Genomic DNA, 24,806 nt, shown 5'->3' with positions numbered 1-24,806 from the left:
ACAAATGTTAATTTGTGCGGAGCAAACCGTGCACACACCAAAAATGCGATAAATTGATGTCTTGGAGATATTCAATTCCATTTCCATGAATTTCAATATGATTTCGGCTGATTTTTGATGAATTCACGCACAGTTTTGATGGAATTCCCGCTGATCACAGATTTGGATTGGCCCACATGTTGATCGTCATTTATGTATGTCCTCACGACCACTTTGAAAACGTTGAAACCTCTCGAGCACTCTGCTACGGGATAGGCAATCATCGCATAAACTTGTTTCATCAATTAAAACGTTTCGGTAAAAGTTTTACCAATTTTAAAACAAAATTTAATATTGGCTCTTTGTTCTTTGGGCTCATTTTCTCACCGAAGACACAAACATACTGACACTTAAAATGCAATACATAGCTTCATTTCAAATCGATGAAATATCATGAAATTCTCACTGGACAGTCGATAAAGATAGCAAATTCTACCGGACCAGTCGACATATAGATGGCGCCTCCAGGGTGCGCTAGATTCAACAAATTTGAAGATCAACTTCGTTCTTTTCTGGTTTCACTAACATTAAATCTGTTTTCAGGAAACGGAGAATTTAGAAAGTTATCTCATTTCTTCCGACTATACAATACTATACAATATATCAAAAACTTCAAACACTTACATAACTATATGTCATATATGAAAGAAATTTAATTGCTTCCTTTTTCTTTTTTATTGTAAATTGTTATTTCCTAAATTTTTTCTAAAATATTGATTCAAATTGTTCATATTTATCTAAATGCATACGTGGTACTTTAGGTTAGGTTAGTGTTAGGTACCTAGCCTAACTTAATTTTAACTAAAAAAAATATAAAAGTGAATAGCCTTTGTGAGAGAGTACAGAATTACGTAGTTTATGACAGTTTCGGCAACAAGTACTGCTACTGTGAATTTTTCCCTCCTTTACAAAATTCCTCGACCTCATATTATATTTATAACTGCTCAACTGTGTAACTTCTCACATTCGGTATTATTCATTCGATTGTTTCTCCATCATCGAAATCTATTTCATAACCTCTCAGATACAATGACCGTTCTGAACTGTTGCAACGGGTCGGTATGGTTGGTGAACAATATCGTGTAGTACTATCGAAATAAGTATCACCCGGGCAGTAGTAGAGTACGCCACTCCAAACGCTGTTATTTACGAAACAGTAGACATACCTAAAACGGAGAGAAGACAAACTTATATAACCAACTAAAAGTAGAAGCATTAAAAACAACTCACTGTTTACAGGTTGTCGAAAGTTCATTACCGACTGGAAAGCGACCACTTTGTTGTAAGGTTTGGCAATATGCAACTGGATCAGTTACGATTACCGAACCTGAAGTAGTCGTCGTAATCGTCGTTGTGGTACTCTCAGTTGTTGTTGTGGTATCTGTTTGATCAGCAGTCGAACATGTGGGTGTAATCTGTATAGAGAAATCGCAAATTCAATAATAATTTTTTCACTATCGCTTAGAAACTGACCCCCAAGGTTTCATTGCCGCATATGTACGGATAGTCGATATTACATACATGATAGGGCGCACAGCTGCCACCCAAATCACTCATGTCGTCTGTGCCTAAACAAAGGCGATACGTCCGTATGCCAGTGCAGGCAAAGGTATGGGAGGAATCACAGGTATTGCATTCCTCACAATCGCCAACTATACTCGTACCAGTACTCGATACGCAGATGCTGGCCGCAGTTGTCGAGCAAATATATCCGGTGGGGCAAGCAGACGCCGTTCCCGTTGGTAAGCCATTAACGCACACTGAGAACTCCGTTTTCGAAACGCAGGCTAAATTAGTCTGAACAGAGCAGGTATTGCAGGCAGCGGAAGCGTAATTCGGCGAATCGGAGAACAGAAGAAGTAGAAAAATGGCGGACACACACTAAAAGCAAAAAAATTACATTATTAAAATTAGAGTAATACTAGACGAAAGGCCTCGAAGACACTGTGAATTTCTCACTTACACTTTTCGAAATTAATTTGAACATATTGAAATATTTTTGAACTCGATTTAGATTATTTAAGTATTAGTATTTCTTTTCCAACAATTTTTCAATTTTCGCAATACAAATCCGCTGACAACACAATTCAACTGGAAATTAGTTAGTGATGTCGCCTTTTAAATAGTTTGCTTCGAACACGATTGAGTTATCTTATCAAGTCATTTAGAAGAATTTGATTAGTTTGTGAGGGAGTACACAGTCTGCTAGATCTAATTTATCTAGTAATAAACCGGGTAAATATTTAAATATATATAAATATCTGGTTCGACATCAAGGTAATATTCTAAAACGTTCACTAAACGTTTAATATCGCAAATAATAATAGTAAAACTATCCAACACATTAATATAATTTTACTGTTATTGCTTACAAAGAATTAAGACTTTACAGAACATTTTTGTTCAATCATCATTATTCATGAAGTATGAAGTATGACAACCCAGATTTGAAACTTTCTTAGTAATGTAGACAAAGTCCCTTACTTTGCTTTATGACATCAAAACCTAAAGTATTTTACTTTGAAATTCACTCCAAAAACTAATGGGATGAAACTGTCGCAATTTCGCTTTCTAAAATTTTCTATCGTTCGTGCTCAATACGAAAAAGAGTCACTCTTATAATTCAATGGTACAAACTATGGACAGTATTCTTCGCACGAGAGCACCAGAATTCAAAACCACCAATATAGCTTTCTGCGAAAGAGAAGGCGGATCGTAAAGAGGCATTATTTAATATTACAAAGTGTGAGACGTATATGGCAGAATGATGGGATTCTAAAAGTCGCGGCAGATGGTCGGCCAGACTTGTAAAAGATGTACACTCATGGAGAAGCCATAAATCCGGAGAGATAGGTCTTTACCCAACCCAGCTGTTATCCGGTCACGGATACTTTAAAAACTACCTACATAAATAGAATGGCAAAACTCGAAGAGCCGTCATGCCTATACAACAACGCGACAGAAAACGACGCTGAACACACATTCTTTGAACGAATTTTGACACATACCGCTGCTGTGACGATAGCACCGATGATGCGGAAGGTATTATCCACCCCTTCACCCGAAAAACGTGTGAGACGTGTCAATGGTTTGATTTTGACGCTCCTCACAATAGTTGTACTAGCTCCAGCGGTTAAACTACTTAAATATCTTAAAGTTGGAAAGCATTATTCGATAGATTGTTGGACAGTTTGGACGTCAGATTCGTAAGCCCACGTCTTGTCACTAGTAATGAAGCATTTAGTAAGTGAAGCATCCCAAGCTACGTTCGTTAAGCATCACTTTGAAGACTTGTACTCGACGTCTTTTCTCCAAAAGTTTGAGATATTTTGGTGCGATTTTGTGCTCGAAACTAATAAGCAATGGGCGAAAAGTACTGATCCAATATATACAATAGATCAGTGTATGCATATACATAATTAAATTCAACAAATTAATATATGTATATGTTATAGATCTACATTTTGGAATTTTACCATATATTCTTCAATGTTAAGTATCTTTTTTTAAACATATTGAATTCTATCTGCCTGAACGGGTTCCAACAATGCCAATTCATTTATATACGAAAGGTAACGAATCTGCAGCCTCAAGGTATTCCAGGAAATGTTGGGAGCGATATCTGAATCAGAACTTAGGGTTTCTTCATTTCCAACTTTAAGACAGTCAATGGAATATTTGATTTTGCAATAATTTATTTTACTGAAGCCATATCATAAAAGATATTAATTTATATAGCAGCTAAAATATTAGGTGGCTCGCCGCTATTATAAGAATCCACTTTATATCTCCTGGTACTAAACGCCGTTGCTATTGAAGAAGGAAAAACTTTAGAGCATCTGTTTACTACTGACTACACATATAAACTCTTCTTTTGGATATTCTTTTGTATTTTGCTTGTATGTAGATAGTATCTCAAGTTTTCCTAGTTAGAGAGATTTTTTTCTCGGGAATACCCAAATTTTCTTGGATACATAAAACTTCTACTCTTTTTTTTTGTATAACAGTTTTCTCTGAGTGTCACAAGTTTTAAGTCTAAAGAATTCAAAACTCTTATATATACCGAATGACTTGGCAGTGTAATTGAGAGCTATGGCTATTGAAGAAGTGAATGAGGAGTGGATGGACATGCAGCAGGTTCGCTCAGCTACAAGTATGCTTGATGTGAACTCATAAATTTCCGAACCGAATTCTTCAGTAAAGCTCGGGCCGCAGCAGCGAGCGGGCGAGTGTAAGTGCTGAACAAGTTTCATAACTAGGTGAGGTGAAGGTTTTCAGGTGAGTGCTGACATTCGATATATTGACACTGAAGTTGATTCAAGCACGAAAACACAACCTTGTCTATCTATAACATACATACATACACATATACACAAGTGGTATCTGCCCGAGATCTCACACGCATCTATCAAAAGCGAAATTGTTTTCAATTCACGCGGATTTGTGTCCAGTCTGCCGCACGACGGAAGCGTAGAAGGAGCGGTGAGTTGATTTTAGACTACACTCTGATGAATTAACTTATTTTGCGATTTTCCGATTCTGCTTTCGTCTGCACTGGAGCCGAAGTGTGGGCAGTGTGGCATGCTGTATTGTTGCATGCAACTATTTGTTGGTGTTGCGGTGCGGTGGCGAGATGATGGATGCATCATGGTTGGTCGCTTCATCGAATAGATAAGTTTTTGCGTTGAATGAATGCCAATTGTTGTTTACCCTTTCGTTTTCCGTTTCAGGGAGGACCAGAGGATGATTCTGGGGGAATTTGTTGATGACTTTGGCAGCAAAGACTGAATGGGTACGTTATGTATTAATGTGTGGTATAGTATATATATCTGTGATGTGCATTGTAAAATCAATATTAGTATGAAAAATGATTGAACTTAGGGAAAATTTATATATAATAATATCAGGTAGTTACATAATTAAGAAGGTAAGCCTTGGTGGAATCTAATTTAGCTGGACGAATTTTACTTCAAGGGCCCCTAAGACGTTGTTAGCTTTAATAGTCAATCATCTGAGCCAAACACCTTCTTAGCCCTTCACCCATTATTTCATCTTCAAGAGTCATCCATTCGAAATCAATTCAAGAAAATTTCACTCCACAAAAACTCATTAATCAGAACGACTGTTATGATGATGTGATCAATACTCACTAACTTTCAGATACTTTCAAAAGCGTGAGTAAAACTCTAGGCTGCTCTGCAAGAATTCTTAAACTTTCAGTGGCTATAAGTTGAAAATCTTCTCTCCACGCTAGGTGGATCAATTCGTCAGGGAAGAAATTTGCACAGAAGAGGAACCATCCGATGTGAGCGCTAACTTTTATTTTGAGCGTCCATAATAGAATTCAAAGATAATCTTAATTCAACGTTGGCTTCAATTAATCTTATTGAAACCAAGATGTTTGAGCATAATAAGGGCTTCAAGGCATTCACCTGGAATAGACCATCGTCCTTACTGGTCCAACGAAGAAGAGTCGCCCAATAGACATTTATGATAAAATACGGCACTTAGCTGATCATTCGTTATCCTGATTAAAACAGAAATTCTTTATTTTGACTATGAAAGCACTGAACACCCTTCTAATTAAAATTTCTGAAATTTTTTGGTATCAAAGATCCTAGATTCTGTTACAAACAAAAATACCGTAGAAAATGTGTGTGAGATGTTTCTTTATTGTGAAACACTTTTAAATTAGAAACTAGATCTAATCACTATTAGACTTGATTATTCGGGTCCTCAATTTAGATCTAGCATTCATGTCTTTCGATATATTTTAGATTTTTCATTCCGTTTCTCAAATAAATGAAATTCTTGGAAGTTATGACAGTCAACAACGCTGTTGGAGTCCAAAATGCTCTGACTTTTGAAGCCTTGTACTATTCATCACAACACCACTGGTCTTACTTATTTCAATAATATTGAATACTGAATTAAAGGTGTTTACTTTAATGATATCGCGAAGGTGTAAAATCTCACAACACGATAACTCAATTTGTTTTGCCTGAGAATCTTCTGGTTAAATAGACTGTACTGTTTAGTTGCAGTAAACCGATGAGCTTCACGGCATCAAGCACAGGGTTCTTTATGTAGTTCAAGATATGCAAATTTAGAAGAAAAAAACCCAGAATAAAGCATAGACAGCCAGTTTCCTTGACAGTCCCCCCTAGCGCCCCCTGGTGGCACCATGTACATATATGTCGACTGATGCGTTAGAGTCTGCTATCTTCATCGATTGTCCAATGAGAATTTAATGACATTTCATAGACTGGAAGTGAAGTTATTGCGTTTTAAGTGTTAGTATGTTTGTGTTTGGAGGATGGAGTCATGTGTAGAAGTTCACGCAAGTGAGGAAAGTTCTCTGATCAGCCTCCGATGAGAGACCCCTCTTTTGATGACGACCATGGCAAACGAAATAAGGACTACGAATTGAGGGCATGCACCTGGAATGTCCGGTCCCTTAATTGGGAAGGTGCCGCTGCCCAGCTGGTTGATGTCCTCGTGAAAACAAAGGCTGTCACCGCCGTCCAAGAAATGCAATGGACGGGATAAGGACAGAGACGAGTAGGTCCTTGTGGCATTTACTACAGTGGCCATATAAAGGAGCGCAGGTTTGGTGTGGGATTCGTGGTGGGAGAGAGACTCCGGCGCCGAGTACTATCATTCACCCCGGTGAATGAACGTCTGGCCACAATCCGCATCAAAGCGAGATTCTTCAACATATCGCTGATTTGCGCCACGCCTCGACGGAAGAGAAGGACGATGTGACCAAAGATGCCTTTTATGAGTGCTTGGAGCGCACTTATGAGAGATGCCCTGCCATGATGTTAAAATCGTGTTTGGCGACTTTAACGCCAGGATGGGCAAAGAAGGTATCCTTGGCCCTACGGTCGGTAAATTCAGCCTCCACGAGGAAACATCCCCAAATGAGTTGAGGCTAATCGACTTCGCCGGGGCCCGAAATATGGTTATCTGTAGTACTAGATTCCAGCATAAGAAGATTCATCAAGCTACCTAGCTGTCTGCGGATCGAAAAACTACCAACCAGATCGATCAAGTTGTGATAGACGGAAGACACGTCTCCAGTGTTTTAGATGTGCGTGCGCTCCGAGGTCCTAACATCGACTCGGACCACTATCTTGTTGCAGCTAAGATTCGCACCCGCCTCTGTGCATCAAAAAATGCACGCCAACAAACACAAGGAAGGTTCGACGTCGAGAAGCTGCAATCACAACAGACGGCCGAACGTTTTTCTACTCGGCTTGCACTCCTGCTCTCTGAGAGCACTCGTCAACAACTCGGTATACGGGAACTGTGGGACGGCATTTCAAACTCCTTACGTACAGCTGCAACCGAAACCATTGGTTTTCGGAAAGTGCAAAAGAACAGCTGGTACGACGAGGAGTGCCGTCTCGCAGCGGAGAAAACAGGCTGCCTACCTCGCAACGTTACGATCGACCACAACACGTGCGGGATGGGATAGATAACGAGAGTTGAAGAGGGAAGCGAAACGCATTTGTAGACAGAAAAAGAAAGAGGACGAAATGCGTGAGTACGAAGAGCTTGATAAGCTGGCCGACAGGGGTAATGCTCGAAAATTCTACGAAAAGATGCGGCGGCTTACAGAAGGTTTCAAGACCGGAGCATACTCTTGTAGAACCCCCAAGGTGATCTAGTCGCCGATGCCCAGAGCATACTTAAATTATGGAGGAAACACTTCTCCAGCCTGCTGAATGGCAGTGAACACACAACACCAGGAGAAGACGAACCCGATACCCCAATCGATGGCGATGGAGCAGACGTTCCATTGCCCGACCATAAGAAATTCGAATAGCAATTGCCCGCCTGAAAAACAACAGAGCGGCAGGGGCCGATGGATTGCCGGCCGAGCTATTCAAACACGGCGTCGAAGAGCTGATAAGGTGCATGCATCAGCTTCTTTGCAAAATATGGTCGGACGAAAGTATGCCCAACGATTGGAATTTAAGTGTGCTATGCCCAATCCATAAAAAAGGAGACCCCACAATCTGCGCCAACTACCGTGGGATTAGCCTCCTCAACATCGCATATAAGGTTCTGTCGAGCGTATTGTGTGAAAGATTAAAGCCCACCGTCAACAAACTGATTGGACCTTATCAGTGTGGCTTCAGACCTGGTAAATCAACAACCGACCAGATATTCACCATGCGCCAAATCTTGGAAAAGACCCGTGAAAAGAGAATCGACACACACCACCTCTTCGTCGATATCAAAGCTGCTTTCAACAGCACGAAAAGGAGCTGCCCTTATGCCGCGATGTCTGAATTTGGTATCCCCGCAAAACTAATACGGCTGTGTAAACTGACGTTGAGCAACACGAAAAGCTCCGTCAGGATCGGGAAGGACCTCTCCGAGCCGTTCGATACCAAACGAGGTTTCAGACAAGGCGACTCCCTATCATGCGACTTCTTCAATCTGCTGCTGGAGAAAATTATTCAAGCTGCAGAACTTAATCGAGCAGGTACAATCTTTTATAAGAGTGTACAGCTGCTGGCGTATGCTGATGATATTGATATCATCGGCCACAACACCCGCGCCGTTAGTTCTGCTTTCTCCAGACTGAACAAAGAAGCAACGCAAATGGGTCTGGCAGTGAACGAGGGCAAGACAAAATATCTCCTGTCATCAAACAAACAGTCGTCGCACTCGCGACTTGGCTCTCACGTCACTGTTGACAGTCATAACTTTGAAGTTGTAGATAATTTCGTCTATTTAGGAACTAGCATTAACACCACCAACAATGTCAGCTTGGAAACCCAACGCAGGATTACTCTTGCCAACAGGTGCTACTTCGGACTGAGTGGGCAATTGAAAAGTAAAGTCGTCTCTCGACGAAGAAAAGCCGCTCATAAGTCGCTCATAATTCCCATCCTGCTATATGGTGCAGAGGCTTGGACGATGACAACAACCGATGAGTCGACGTTACAAGTTTTCGAGAGAAAAGTTCTGCGAAAGATTTATGGTCCTTTGCGCGTTGGCCACGGTGAATATCGCATTCGATGGAACGGAGAGCTGTACGAGATATACGACGACATTGACATAGTGCAGCGAATCAAAAGACAGCGGCTACATTGTCGAATAAATGAAAACACTCCAGCTCTGAAAGTATTCGACGCAGTACCCGCCGGGCTAAGCAGAGGAAGAGGAAGATCTCCACTCCGTTGGAAGGATCTGGCTTCGCTTGGAATATCCAATTGGCGCCACGTAGCGAAGAGAAGAAACGACAGGCGCGCTGTTGTTGACTCGGCTATAATCTCGTAAGCGGTGTCTACGCCAGTAAAGAAGAATAAGATGTTTGTGTTATCGGTCCGAAAATGAGCTTCGAACAAAGAGCCAATATTAAATTTTGTTTTAAAATTGGTAAAACTTTTAGCGAAACGTTTCAATTGATGAAACAAGTTTATGGCGATGATGCCCATCCCGTATCAGAGTGCCACGAGTGGTTTCAACGTTTTCAAAGTGATCGTGAGGACATAAATGACGATTAACATGTGGGCCAATCAAAATCCGTGATCACCGGAAATTCCATCAAAACTGTGCATGAATTTGTCAAAAATCAGCCGAAATCATGATTGAAATTCATGGAAATGGAATTGAACATCTCTAAAACATCGATTTATCGCATTTTGACGTAACATTTGGGCTTACGAAAGGTGTGTGCACGGTTTGTTCCGCACAAATTGACCGACGACCAAAAAGTGCTCAGAATCCAACATTCGAATGACAGCTTGTGACCGATTATTTGACCAAAAATCACATTTAACCATTAACCACTCCCTGTATTCACCTGATATGGCACCGTGCGACTTCTTCTTCCTTTTCGGAAAAATGCATTTGCCCATGAAAGGAAAGCGTTATGCAGACGTAGAGGCCATTCAAAAGGGGTGCATCAGGCCAACGAGCTAAAACACTCGTTCGACATGCTTTTGGACTCTGCAGAAAGCTGTATTGAAGCAGAAAGAGACTATTTTGAATAAAATAAATTGATTTTGCCGAAAAAACCATTTGTTCTGTTTTTTTAAGTCCAGGTTTCTTTGGAAAGCTTGTTTTTCGTAAATCCCTTAAAGTAACAAAAATAAAAAGGCTTTTCAAATATGACCTCCACAATGTCATCACTAAAAGTACTGAATAATTTATTGTACTCGATTTCTAACCTCTTCATGAAGCTCTTTCGATTCTTTTGTTACCTTCAGTTTCTTCAGAATTTCAAAATCATTGATCAAGACTCCATTTATTATGATAGAAAATTTGAAGTAGAACGTACAAAATGTGGAGAGCTCTGACCTGTGCTTTTAGTATATTAGAACAAAAAAATTGGAAAAATGAGTTTAAAGATGTTGGACTCTTCTCCAAAGAACAAAAAAGCTTCTTCGAAAGAAATTAAATTGAGACTACTAGCTTTCAAATATCAAAACGCCTTTAACTGAAATACTCAGATAGAATTAATCTTGGAGATCATTGCCCGATTCGTTTCATCCTTTTTTTTAATTCAGATAATTTATGCATTCGGAAAATATTAGTTGGATTTTAGTGAACATATTAAAAACAACATTAAAAACTTCATATCGTTTCGGTATATGGAAGAAAATGTATTCGAAGTGTAGAATCAAAAATTCTGCGATTTTTAGCGAAATGGTATGTTTTATTATAAAATTAATTATTAAACAAAAATTAAAGATCATTAAATTATCTGTACAATTTTTTGACAAAACTTTTTTTCCTAAAAGTTACCGTTTCTGCTCTGAATTGCCTGGACTATTGCTAAATTTTCTGATTCTATGTATATAGTACAGAATTATTATTTATATTTAAACTATTACTCAAATTGTACTTAAATATCATCACTTTTTCCAACGCCACCACTGTATTAGCCAACAAAACTTACCGTCATTGCGCTCCAACTCAAACACACGACACCAACATACCGATCGAATATTACAACCGAACATGAACAACGAACTTGTATGAATCAAGCTTCCAACACGATGTTCGTTCCGAACTGCAACGGAAATTTCTCACAATTCTCTTCTTCAAACATTATAAGTACCCGACATATCGGAGTGTTCGGATGTTGAAAATTGTAATGACGTGTATTTAACGCGAGTTAAGAAAAAAAAATTAGTTATTAAAATTAAATTAAAAATAAATACCGTGCAATTGTCATAGCTAGCTTATGAAGAGTCCAAAAGTGCAAAGTTTATAATTAAACGCAAGTGATGAAGCAAAGTAAATATTAGTTTTATAGCAATAAATGAAAAAAGCAACAACGGAATCAATGCATGAAATATAAGCAAAAAACAGGAAGTGAGTAAATCAAATCAAAGAAATAGCCGCATTGCTGAGCCGCTGCTAGTAACGAGTGCGGTTGAAGGCGAGCAAAAATAAAAGTTCAGAAATAATTGTAAAAATATAAATGTGTGCTAGGAATGGTGCAGAGTTCAGCGCAAATTAATTTTTTTCTTGAAATTATTAATTTCATGTCACAATAAGGTGTTTAGTTGCTGTAGTTCGTATTTTAGCTTCGTATTTTTGCAAAGTGCAGCAGTGTGCTCAGTGTTGCCAGCGTCGTGACCGGCTTCGTTGGCCTTAAATTTTTTGTGTTTTTGATAGCGCGTCGTGTTATCGTGTGCCTGTGTGAGCAAATGCTTAATAATAGTCGAAACAGACAACTGATTGTAAAGAAAATACTCAAAACAAAGCAAGCGATTAATGATTGCGCGTGGTCAGAACAGAAAAATAATGCATACATACCCGAAATAATTGAAACACACAATCGCTGTTGCTAACGAGCGTTTAATAGCTACAAGTATATACTTGTGCAATTTTTTTTGTTTTTGTAAAAGTGATTGATTGTCATTAGCACTCCAGTGGTCGCGCCCCTTTTTGTGCCGTTAGTAGTCGCGCGTACTACATGTGTAGAACATTTTAGACATAAGGGTTTGAAACGAAATATTTGTAAATAAAAAAATTTGTATTAATAATAATAAGTAACAGTTTATTATAAAACCAAATCAACCAAAAAATATTCATTTTAAACATATTAGGAACTTAAAATCAGACTTCTTGCGAATAGTTATTCGTAAGACGTAAAAGTATATACACAAGTGGTCTACTATTGTAGTACGCGCGACTACTGGAGTGTTAGAAGCGTGTGCGCTGTGTGGAAACAAGTGAATCACAACAAAAATCAGCTGTTGAGCAATAGAGACATCAAGCCGGTATATCATCGCGCGATATTATAGCCAAGGAAAAGAAGGCAGACAAAATTAAGCATTACAATCGTGGCCACGCAAATCTTACCAGTGAATTTTCTTACAAATATATGCATTTTGGCTGTCATTGTAACGATTATGTTGAGAATTGAATAAATTTTTGTTGTGATCAGTGCAAGAACCGTTATTTGACATACATATAAGTATGAAATATTGACAAATATATTTGAATAGTTTGTGTGCAATCGTACAGCAAGTAGAACGTCTTTCAAAATGTGCGCTAAATATAAGCAATTAACGCGTGATAAAAAATTTACTATTTTTACGTTAAGGAAAGAAGGAATGTCGGTTCGAGAGATAGCGAGTAAAATAGGATGTAGCCATCCAACAATTATCAATTTATTAAAAAAAATGAACCAGGACGATCGTTTGGAGCGTTACAGTAGAGTTGGCACTAGGCGGAAGACATCTCCTCAAACAGATGGTGTTATCCATAGATTATCTTTAAAGGATCGCTCGAAAAACTCTATAGATGTAAGACGAGACTTAGAGGAGCAATACGATGTGACAATAAGTGCGAGAACAATACGCAGGAGGTTGCAAGAGTGTGGTTTGAATGCGCGGAAATCAACGGCTAAGCCATTTTTAACCGAGAAAATGAGGCTTGCTCGTTTGGAATGGGCGAAAACGCACAGTAAATGGTCCTTGGAGCAGTGGAAAACCGTAATATGGTCGGATGAAAGCAGATTTAATTTGCACTGCAACGAACACTTCTGCCCGCCGATTTCCGGGGAACGTTTCGCCGAAAATTGTATGACGAGAACGGTGAAGCATTCTGAAAGCCAAATGGTCTGGTTGTGCTTTTCTTTTTATATCCGAGGTCCTTTGCTTTTTATTGATGGGATGATGAACGCTCAGAAGTATGGAGAAGTTTTAACCCATTTTATGGCGCCCGTCGTTGAAGAACAATATGGGCATACTTCTGAGGCCATTTTCCAAGACGTCTCCACACCGTGTCATCGGGCTAAATCGGTAAGTTTTATATGCTATTTAATCACCTACATACATATATATGTATTCTTATGTTTATATTTATAAAAAAATTCATATGTCTACATTTTCTTTTTTGCAGGTTCAGAAAATTTATGCAGATCTTGAGATATCGCATATGACATGGCCAGGAAATTCTCCCGACTTGAATCCGATCGAAAATCTTTGGCACGCCATGAAAATGAAAGTAGCCCAATGCCGACCAAGTTCAAAGACCGAACTGAAAAAAATACTTAATGAAGTGTGGGAGCAGGAAATTTCAACCGAATGCCTTGAAAACCTCATTGTTTCAATGCCTGCCCGGGTCCAAGCAGTTATAGCCGCCAAAGGTGGTTCAACTGCATATTAAACCTTTTAATTAAATATTTAATAATTTATCACATCAAAAAGACAAAGCCAAAATTACACGAATATAAAAAAAAAATTAGAATATAAAATAAAAATTCTTATTTAAATATAAAAGAAAAATTACTTTCCTAATTTCGTTAAAACAAATAGTATAAAAATTAAAATTATTTCCTCACGAAACTACTCATTTATTGAGTATTATATCTTATTCTGTATATATTTCAATTTTTAAAAAGGTTTGATAAATTTAATTAAGATAATTGCAAAAATACTGCAAAAAAAGATATGGTTAGGTTTGCGTGGCCACGAGTGTATATTTACATTCTGTAAGCGTTTCGCTTAATGTGTAATTTCGCACATTAAACGCGCCAGCACAAACGCACCTAAGCGCGCAGCGTGGCTTGGCGTCGCGCGGTTAGCCATAGAAACGTGCCAAACAAAGTAAACTGCAAAAATATAATCATAAAGTGAGTGAAAAAGCAATCAGTCAACAGCGCTACGAACAAATGCAAATAAATAGAAAAAAAGGCGACGCCGCTTGTTTATCATTCATACGTTTGAGCGCTGCTTACGCCGTCTGCAGACGCGCCGCAACGCGTTCCGCTGCATCGTTTACCTCTGTCGCCTGCTAACAATCATTCAAGAAAATAAACATATGAACGATTTCTTCACCTTTTTTCTAACGCGCGTTTTTCGCTTTTGTATCTTCTGCCCGGTTTATCGCTTGTATTAGTCTTGTTTTTGTCGTCGAACGCGTTGCTCAAATGGAAGTAGACGCATACGTAAGTAAATAAACTCGTGTGTGCGCGCGGCAGAAAGACAGAAAGTGTTAAGAGCGCAGCGCGACAGGCGCCTTCCTAAAAGCTTGAGCGCTTGGTCAATTGAACGTGCACGATTTACGCGCAGTTGTGTGAGACGCTTGGTAGCGTTGTTAAACCGAAACCGCGAGTATAAGAGCAAGCAAATAAAGGCGCGAGCTTCGATTGCGATTTTTTGCGTGAAAAAAATACCTTTTAACTCTTCAAGGCGGTGAAAATTGTTATTTTTCCCAAGCAGAAATTATCTAAATGCTTCGTCTCTCGCTTGCACGCAGAGCGCATTACCGCATTGTGCTCGTTTCAGCTAAATTTAACTTCATTATTGACAAGTATGTGCGAAAGCGTTTCTATTGTGTGCCACACAATGCGACAACTTGTCAGCAGCGTGACTTTTAATGTTGGCCGAGCGCTTGCAATACGACACAGTCAGCTGTTTAGGTGAAGACACGTACATATGCTTATGAGTATATAAGGAGTAGGGTAACGAGGTGTATGGTGACTAAAAATAAACGCAAATGCATCGTTTTAAAAGCATATTAGTTAAACGAAAGAAAGTGAAGCAAAGTGAAAAAACGCTTGGCGCTGATTTATGCCACAATTAGCAGCAAGTTGTGGCGGCTTGTATAAAGAGTGTTGACAATAATACAAATGTTTATATAAATTTAGTAAAAGGCTATAGGAAACTTAACACGACGTTTGAACATATTTGTGAGATATGCAACCGCAGGTGGCAAGTTGTGATATAAAGAAAGAATACGCGTTCTTTTTAAGGGAAAAAGTGATACTTGTTGTAATAATAATATTTTTTGCTGTGAAAATATTTTTTTGTAATATATTAATTGAAACTTGCCACAAAACCAGCGAGTAGTACCAGTAGTAGATATATGGCCATTTCATCGGCGTTCGTGCAAAATCAAAAGTGTTTCATTGTGAAATTAAATTATAATTAAATCTATTAATTGGCCGAGAATTTCTAAAATCCGACTTTTCTAAAACCGGTTATTTTATTATGCTTATGCTTATTGTTATTGTTTTTTGCAGTTTTGCGTTACGTGCTTTCGATAAGTGGCCCAACATAAAGGCGAGGTGGTGGTGTTAATTATTTTCATAGTGTTATATCAAAGAGCCTGTTGGCGACGACATTATAACAAAAACATATATAAAATAAATAACAACAACCAATAAAATAAATTACAGCAAAAAACGTAATAATTACAGCGCATTAATAGCAGTTAAATATCGTCTGTCACGCATTAAGCCATATTAAGCGCTCTAAATCCATACAACAACAACAATAAGTAATCAAAAAGTGTGCGTACCAAATTTGTTTTTACTACTACACATACACACACCTATACACGCGCAAATATGGCCCTCGCCGTCGAAATTGCCGGCAAACGGAATGCCACAAAGCCAACAACAGCAGCAGCAGCGCATAAAAAACAACAAATACGTCGACTATTTCTGCTGTTGCAAGTTTGCATCGCCGTCTTAGTAGCCAGCAATTGTTTGGAATTGCCATCGGCGACCAACGCAAAAAATCTCGATGGTCATCACTTTCATGCTCACCATGAGCAACAACAACAACAGCGTGCACATCACAGGCGCCGCCTGCAGCGCGATTCCACCAGTAAAATTTTGAACACACGCGAACAGTGCAACAGCGTGCGGGATTACTTCGAGACGATCGCCATTAAGCTGAGTGGCAACTTTAAGGAAAAAGGTGAGTGAGAAAAGAAAAAACTTTTATGTTGTTGCTTTTGTAAGTTAAGTGAACTTCCCAACTCAGGAAGTAAGTCAGACGGATAGCTAGTAAGTGTGGCAAGTAGCGCTTATTAGCGCCGTATCTAAAAACTTTAGCTAATGACTTCAAATAAAATGCGGCAAGTGTGTCCACTGTAGTTTTTGTGTGCGAAATTGATGTGGGTGTACCGTTGAAACGCATTTAATAAAATGTCAATGGCAAGTTTTCACTTTGAAAGTTGAGTTGACTTTTAGTCTGCGGAGATTAAGTGACAAGAAAGCAAATGTGATATGCAACTTGTGCTAAGCCAGTGTTCTCAAAGTCGAGCAAGTTTCCTTAAAATAACTAATTAAACAAATTAACTCAAATAAATAAAGTAATTATGAAACCAGGTAAAACAATCAAAAAATCATTTAATAAAATCCTTAAATTAAAATTATTCAAAGCTAGGAATACAGTCAACAATACAACATACAAAGGAAGCAAGTTGCCGGCAACAAATGGCAAGAAGTAAAGAAATAAGAGAAAAAAGAGAGGTAAAAATAAAAAATAATTTTTTACGCAAAACAGGTTACGCTTCAGCGCATGCAGTTCAAAGCCTGGCGCGAAAGCAAAGCAAACTCGCTGGTTTTGTGGCAAGTCGCTATGCGAAGGCAGCTTTGTGTGTTTAACCAATTTCACGCAAAAAAGTAAGTGCGCGGGCAATAAGGTTTGCCTGTTGATGACCCACGACTGCTGTAGCGCGCTGGCGACAGTTAGTGGGAAGTAAATACTTGTGTAGCAACAACAAAGCGTCCACAAACGTTAAGTAAATAAATAAAAACTCCGCTTGCTTTGAGTTGCTTTAAGACGATTTGAGAATTTTTCCTTTGCGGTAACGACAAATACATATGTATAGTCAATCTATTTTTATTATATATGTTTATTAGGGTGGCCCATATGATATAGGGGAAAAACTAAATCGGGTTTTCAGATCGGGGCACCCCCCAAATTTTTTGCTATCTCCAAAACAAATATTCTGGGAAAGCTTCAATTTAATATTCCAACGGGAAGAGGGTGCTCAATGACATATAACATTAAGGAACGCAATCTTATATAATAATAAAGAGGGATAAAAAAACATGGCTTATTTCTTTGAAGTTGCCGACCCCAAGCTTTTAACAACTGCTCTCTTTTTCGTTTTTGTCGGAACCCACTTTCTATTAGCTTCTACCACTTGTAGGAGCAACTGCTTCTCTTCTTCATCATTTGTTAGAAGCTTATTGAAGTCTTCAAACAGTTTGACTCCACGCTCAGCAATATCATTAACAACTTTCAGGATTCTTACGATTTGTTTCCCTCCAATGTAATGCTGATTGATGTTCCATTCATTTGGATCTATGTTTAAAAACGTTGAATTTATCTTTAACTTTTCAAACACCTGCAAAGATCTTTGATTGGCAAAATCGGCCAATTCGGCTTGGTCACTTAAAAGTGACGAATCACCTCTTACTTTTCGGTCAGTAGGTTCACACCTTATCTTTTTGACAATTTCAGCCTTTTGCATTATTTGTTACTTTATCTGAGAACAAACTCAACCCAACTAAATCATCCGAGAGGTACCAAAGATGGGATTTTATAGCATTTTTAACCACTTCACTTATTTGTGGATCAATAGCTTCATAAGTGGTCATGTCTTTCCATAGAGAAAGGTCTGACCAAGGAGTATTTGCGGCCATAGGAGCCTCAAACCAATATTTCACATATACAAGCATTCCAAATTTCACAAAGCGTTCTAGCTGTGATTTTTCCCTTTGTGTGGTTTCAAAAACATCTTCCTCACGAAACAAGAAGATTTTGATGGCGTATAAGAGTTTTGCCATCCAGCGAGCACGGTGTAAGGCACCCGGAGCTCTCCAATGAACGTTATCTAGAGAATGACCTAGGCCTAGTAGTGATAGCTCTATTAACTCCATGTAATCGTCTCTGGATTGGGTTTCCGTCATTAAGATATCTAATAAAGAATTTACTGCATTAACATTTAAATTGTCATTGCCAGTAGCTTTTTCCAATGGTTTAAAGTTATTTAAGTGTTGATGGCCATGCTACCCGAAACCTTTTAAACAAGGGAATGTCAGGAGAGCTGGATGGTCCAAAACAAAGAGTAAATACCTTACTGAGAACAATCTCTAAAATATGATGCCTGCATGTTAGCCATAATAGATCTTTTCCAGTTTTATGTTCCAGCAAAACACAAGCTCCATTTTTCAACCCTGTATTGACGGCTGTAGTGTCAAAACAGATGCCGACTATATTTTTCTCCAAATGCCATTCTGTTAGTACGTCATATACTGCATTAGCCGAGTTATGGCCAGTGCCACTTACAAGTTTTGGTACTCCAAGCAAATTTTCCTTACCGTCTGCAGAAACTAATACTGGCAAACGATCTACTTTTTCATTGCTCAAAATATCGGGAAGAATCTTACCATCCCAATGAACTATAACTGGATCATCAAAAGAAACAGATTGCTTTATTTCCTCAAATATAGATTTTCGCCCTTGTTTTCTTTGGCGTTGAATAGTGCTGCGTAATAATGGCAATTGTCCCAGTGCTGCTGCGATTGGGACCATCAACCTCAAGGCTTCTCTATCAGACACTTTATTGCGGTCTAAAGAACTTATCACATGCTTAGAAAACAAGTTTTGCTTAGCAGCCTTCACAGGTTTGTCACTGCTCGGCTCATTAGCATGCTGGTCAGTGACCTGGTACCGGGAGCTCTTCTTTACAAAAGTTGAAACTGGATATTCTTCATCTTCAGAGGAACAGGAAGTGTCACTAGAGAGTCTGTAATACCCAAAGGAAAACACGGTCACACTGCCTTGTTGCAGGAGAATTGGAAGCCATGGTTTTTCATAAGTTATTGATGAAATGTTTAAAACAGGTATCACTTTGGGTACTATTATGAGAATTATTTCGTAATAATATTAAGTTTTGTCAATCTAGATCTTATTGATGATATTTTTCAGCATATGTTTTAGATATTTGAAACACCTGCAACAAAGAAACAAAACTAATTATTAAAATATGGATTTTTTATTTTTCGACTTTTTGTTATCAATCGTGAAACTTTGGGTTCTTTGAGCACCCTTTTCCCATCAATCAAAAAATCTGAAAAAATTACAGAGGTATATTAAATCCCATTCAAAAAAAATGGAGGGGTGCCCAGGGTGAATTTTTGAAGTTAGTTTTTTTGGGCCACCCTAATGTTTATACTATATATTGTATGTACTAAGAAAACTTAGGATGAAGATAGAGTGAGGCAATGAAGTCTATAAGAATATTTCGATTGGATAGAAATGCTATTTTTTAAGTTTTATGCAATAAAATCGTTGTTCAGATTTCCGGAATAAAAGTTTAAGAGTAAAGGCTCAAGTTTAAATAAAATTATGTTCCATATGGGTTGCCAGAAAACTTATAATGAAAGCTGCGCTATGGCAAGTGAGATGAAGTATTTGACATCTTGACTTTTGAACTTCAAATCTGATTTATTATTCTTCGTTTAGTATGTTCATCAGGTTTCATTCTAATGAACCTGAAAGCTCAAGAACATTAACAAAATAGACTTAAAATAATATTTTGCACTGAATGTAATGTTTTTGGGGGTTAAAAGCTCAGAAAACTAAAAATATTTCGTAAGCTCTAAGGAAAGTATGTAGACGCAAATAATTTTTCGAAAGCTTTATACGCTGGTGCCTATGGAATCATTTCGTAATTATCAAAAACTGTATATGCCAGTCAGAAGATATTCTGCTTTCATTAGGAAATTAAAAACCAAAAAATTATTTTATTAATTGCGAAAATACTTATTGTTGTCTAATGTAATGACATGTAAAGCCATTGATAGCTCTGAAAGCAGTAAATGTTATGAAAGCTTTTTAACCCTCTACCGCATGGCCATCTTCTTTATGAAAAAAAATAAAACTCCACTAATATACGTTTATTTTGAATCCTTTTACATATATTTGTAGAAAAAAATATTTTACAATGCATATTTTACCAGAAAATAAAAGCCGCCATATATGGCTCTCTATGCATACAAAGTTGTTTGGAGTGTATTACTTTTAATCAGTGTGGAAGCGTGTGAAACAGTTTCGTTTGTCATTGTAGCACAAGAATACATTACATTTCTCGCAAAAAGTTTACGAACGGAAATGAGCAGTCATTTTGACAAAGTTGTATATTTTTCATCAATTTCGGAAAGTGTCCAATACAGTCGGTACGTATAGAATTCAAAGGAAAGTCTTGACGCTTACTCTTTTTGGTGCCTTCTTTGCTTGTTGTCGGAGATGAAAAGTTTGATACCGATGCAATTGGACGCCCTCGTTTTCGGGATTTTCCTACCTTGCAAAGATGTTCGCTCACTGCAAGTTTGAAATTAAATAACGGCATACATTCCCCTGACTTACGGCGCCACAAGATGCAAGAATTTACAAGGCATATATCAATCATGTGGAAAAAATCATTTTGTACCAAACCTTAGTGCGTAACTGAATTCTATAAAGACCAAGTAGTGAATCAAGCAAGTCTACGCCGCCCATATAATTATTGTAAACGTCGACGGACTGTGGTGAATGAATTTCAATATACTTTTTCTCTTTTTTACTAAAACGTGTCTTTGTGGATATAGGTTGGCTTCCAACGAAAGTTGAAAGAATATTTACTACCTTATTGTCAAACCAAGAAACGAGGCCAAGTTTGATCCCGTCGATTTTAGTTACCTTCTCCACCATGCTGCCTCTCCCCAACTTTTTCAATTCCTTTTCCGTCGGTATCTTACAGTTAGGGACTCGATTAAGTCTTACCGTACCCAAAGACAATAAACCACTTTTCATGAGATGCACTTGGAGGCCGGGGCTGGTAAACCAGTTGTCAAAAAAAATTTTGTAATTTTTATATCTCGGTACAGTGACTGCTAGCCTTGTAACAACATTTCCGCTGATTCCCAGATTCGGCGATCCCTCTGGATGTTTATCACTTTGTGCTCCAGCAAATATATCAAAATCGTAGCTAAATCCTGAAACTCCACTTAAAACAAAATTCTTGAAACCCCATTTGTGCGGTTTGGCCGGAATGTATTGTTTTAGATGATGTCGGCACTTTGTGGGAATTATTTGCTCATCCACAACCAGTTGCTCCTCTTTGGGTATGAGCAGTACCTTTTCACGGATTTTATTTAGAAGTGGTCGAAGTTTGAACAGCTTGTCAAATCCATCTTCACCTAACGATTTCATATTCTCATTGTTGTTGAAATGCAAAAAGCGTTTAATGTTTTCAAATCTTTTGCAAGTAATGATGTTGCGTACAAATTCTTGGTCAACTGTAGTATCCCAATAATGCCTCGACGATGGTAATTTCATCAATGACATGTATAAGACTATGCCTGAAAACAAATTTTCACTAAGTTTCTCCACAGTGTTTACGCTGAACTCACCTATAAATTGCTCTATTTCGCTCTTAGTAATATTTGCCGGCTTATTTATATCTTTTTACAGCGCAAGTATGTTCGATTGTTAAACTATAAAGTTTATCAAATCTTCGTCAAAGAAAAATTGAAAGAACTCCGCTGGCGTCTCTAATTCATCAATAAAACTTGGAAGCTCCATGTCTCCTTGAAATGGAAAGTTTTCACTTAAATACGGGGGCATATATATACACCTTCCTGGCCAGAAACTAGTGCACCAACAACTTCTTCATCTGATTCGGATATATAATCATCGTCCGTCGTTGAAGCCCATTATCGACCACATTTACATATCTTAAATTTCCATAAAAATATCTTGCATCCATTTCTGAAAAAATTTTACTAAAATGCATGAAAGGCAAAATAGTATGTACTGCATGAAAGGCCACATACATGGCTTCGTCAGTTTTTGCAACTACTGCATGAAAGGCCATATATGGCTTTGTCCGATTTTGCACAAAATCGTGCCTATAGTACTTACCTTCCAATCGGTTTGTATTTTTATTGTGTGAACATTATGTTTTTCCTTCGAATAATAATTTTTTCTCCGAGAAAAGTCCTAATTTTTATGATAAAAATTTTGTCCAAAACACCGCGAAATACACTTAGCGTTACTCATGTGAGACACCTTCACAAAATAAACGAAAACAACAAGCAAAACCTATCAAAATCAAACAGTATCTGAAATATCAACAAAGAATTGTCCAAAGAAAACTACCGTTACAAATTTGTTCCGCTACATCACTTTGCTAGTGCAAAGCCAAATGCAACAAATCCCAAAACCATATATGGCGTTGTATGCGGAAGAGGGTTAAGGAATATTTCGCGTCAAATTTAATGCTGAAGGCTCTATAAGTGATTTAAAATGTTCAAAAGCTTTAAATAAGCTTTTATCTTATTTGTCGTGTTACATAATGCATTAAAGCTCCAATAATTTCATTATATTGCTTTTTGCACGACTTTCGCAATGATTCTTCGCTTATCGTCTCACCTAAAAATGAGCTTCAGGTCGTGCCATACAGAATTCTTGTTGCCACTTAGGCAATGACTTACTCAGACTTCTTAACTACAGTGGTACTACATTTTGGAATTTTTCCTTAATTAAATTTTCCTTAACCTTTATTGACAAGGACACCATCGAAACACGAGAATCCACTACTACATACATACAAACATACATTTGCATCAACTGTGTCAAACAAAAAATTCTACGTACTTAAAACTTTCATCAAGGATACGAAAATGTCCTCATCGGATCAGTAATGCCAATGTGCGTTTCGGCATGTCCCAGGAATGGGTGAGGTAAATAAAAACTGAATGAGAAAATGTAGTGAAAGAGGAATAACCAAAAGCGTCGATAATTCGTAACAATGAGTAAAAGTTATTAAACTTCGATAAAATTTGCTATTGATGTCAATTGTTAGTCTTTGCTCTATGGTTGTTGTTGCGCCATTCAAACAAACACTCACACACATTTCCAAACAAACGACACTTTCATTGCGAAGGTCAGGTCGAGTCAATCGTGGATGCGTAAATCACTAGCAAAAACTTCGATAAATCGAAAACAACCATAACATTATAAAATAAAAACTTCGCTGAACTCGGCAGTGAATATTATACAAACTAGTGAATTTTGCTCGAGAAGTTTTGCCTTGCTAGGCGAAAGCTTAGTGGAAGCGAAACGGTAGAACGAATGCCTGACGGCTGTTGGATATTGTGGCTTTCACAAAGCTCTACGTGTGTCAATTCATTTTATGAAAGTTTTTTTCTATTTATATTGAATAAAGTTTGACGTTTGTAATTTGAGAAAAATTAACACCCATTTGTGAGTTGTAGAACAAATTATTGAGATAGTGACTCGTATATATGATATACTCGTATATATGTAGAATCAACTTACTAGTATCAGATTGCTGTCACGATAATATCATCATCTATCTGCGAATATTTCTAAGATTATTCTAATTTCATTTTTTGTATGTTCTGAGATTTTTATCAATATTAATATTGCATATTGACCAGTTCATCGTAGGAACCGCCACTGAATATATGAAAATTGATATATTCTGCGAATTCAGTTAGTATGATGGTTAGCTGTTGGGTAGTAGAATCATATATTGTATCAATAAATAAATACATAATCCTCTCATGTACTCCATTGATCTTTTTATGTGATATTGATTTTTTGTGGAAAAGGAATGGACACGAACTTTCAAAACACGAGAATATAATGAATACTTTTCCCCATATAACGACTCTATGGGAAAGTATGTCAAACAACTCTCCTCAGCTACTTTTATTAATTTTATGTTAATGTTATCTTCTGCGCTGGAAAAACTGAATACTGACTTTTCAGTAGTATTTAATTAAATCTAAATATTCATTTTTCGAACCGTGTTCAAAGTCACAGCCACCTTCTTCAAACTAATGGAATCTGTTGCAACTACAATAAAACCGCCAAGTTGCTAATAAAATCCCCTTGACGAGCGGGTGTTTCACTTGCAAAATGCTATTTACAACTAATTTTCCACGAACTATTGAATTATTTACAAACTGAATGGCGCTCCATGTCTCGAAAAAGCTTCAATTGACGCCATTGCTAATGATACGGTGATGTTGGCTCCACATGCTGGAGGAAAACGTGTGCGAAAAGCCATATGCCAGGTGACGTGTGAACGGACAGCATTGGTAAATAGCAAGCAAAACAAAAGTTCAACGAGACAAAACACAAAATGAAAAAAATTCATAGAACATACAGGCAGCTAACTTTGTGACAGCCCCGTAAAATATGCATAAATTATATATGGCGGAGTCTAGACTAAAATGATTTAATTCAGTTAGCTCATGATTTATGGCACACAATTTTTACCAAGTAACTGAAGATGCGATAGAATTGATTAATCAAATAAGGTTTTGAAAAAATCTCAAAATAATCAAAATAATATAAATTAATAATTTAGTATTGGAAATAAACTTTATTAAATAAAAGTTGTATTACAAATAAAAATAATTAATAATTTTATCATCCATAATTTATTAGCAATTGCCAGCTGTGTCA

At 37.6% G+C, this 24,806-nt stretch overlaps 2 protein-coding genes across 3 annotated transcripts in view; one reads left to right on the top strand and one right to left on the bottom strand.

Annotated features, from left to right (window-relative positions):
• Positions 1–690: 690 nt before the first annotated feature.
• On the bottom strand, positions 691–2,160 carry LOC105223593 (uncharacterized). Its single transcript, XM_011201348.4, has 4 exons — positions 2,003–2,160; positions 1,513–1,920; positions 1,270–1,454; positions 691–1,205 (listed from the first exon to the last, which is right to left on the bottom strand). The coding sequence occupies exons 1-4, from the start codon at positions 2,024–2,026 to the stop codon at positions 1,016–1,018; spliced, it is 807 nt and encodes a 268-aa protein (XP_011199650.1). The 5' UTR covers positions 2,027–2,160; the 3' UTR covers positions 691–1,015.
• An 8,845-nt stretch (positions 2,161–11,005) lies between these two features.
• The window catches only part of LOC109579317 (uncharacterized), a 132,954-nt gene continuing 119,153 nt past the window's right edge, over positions 11,006–24,806 (top strand). The window contains exons 1-2 of one of the 2 annotated variants that reach the window (XM_049458737.1): positions 11,006–11,379; positions 15,545–16,226. In XM_049458737.1, coding sequence (XP_049314694.1) covers positions 15,872–16,226 — 355 coding nt within the window. In that variant the 5' untranslated portion in view covers positions 11,006–11,379; positions 15,545–15,871. The remainder of the gene's footprint in view (positions 11,380–15,544; positions 16,227–24,806) is intronic. The other variant, XR_007423035.1, reaches the window with a different exon arrangement.

This window comes from Bactrocera dorsalis, chromosome 5 (genome assembly GCF_023373825.1).
Source record: "Bactrocera dorsalis isolate Fly_Bdor chromosome 5, ASM2337382v1, whole genome shotgun sequence".
In the NCBI taxonomy this organism is placed as follows: domain Eukaryota; kingdom Metazoa; phylum Arthropoda; class Insecta; order Diptera; family Tephritidae; genus Bactrocera; species Bactrocera dorsalis.
Note: the sequence above shows the minus strand (reverse complement) of the source record. Positions and strands in the feature narration are given on the sequence as shown.

Coding starts and splice junctions, on each gene's coding strand:
- LOC105223593 (XM_011201348.4), bottom strand. CDS start 2,026: ATGTTCAAATTAATTTCGAAAAGT. Junction 1,921..2,002: donor TCAAATTAATTTCGAAAAGT/GTAAGTGAGAAA, acceptor TTTTGCTTTTAG/TGTGTGTCCGCCATTTTTCT. Junction 1,206..1,269: donor CTTTCGACAACCTGTAAACA/GTGAGTTGTTTT, acceptor TCTCCGTTTTAG/GTATGTCTACTGTTTCGTAA.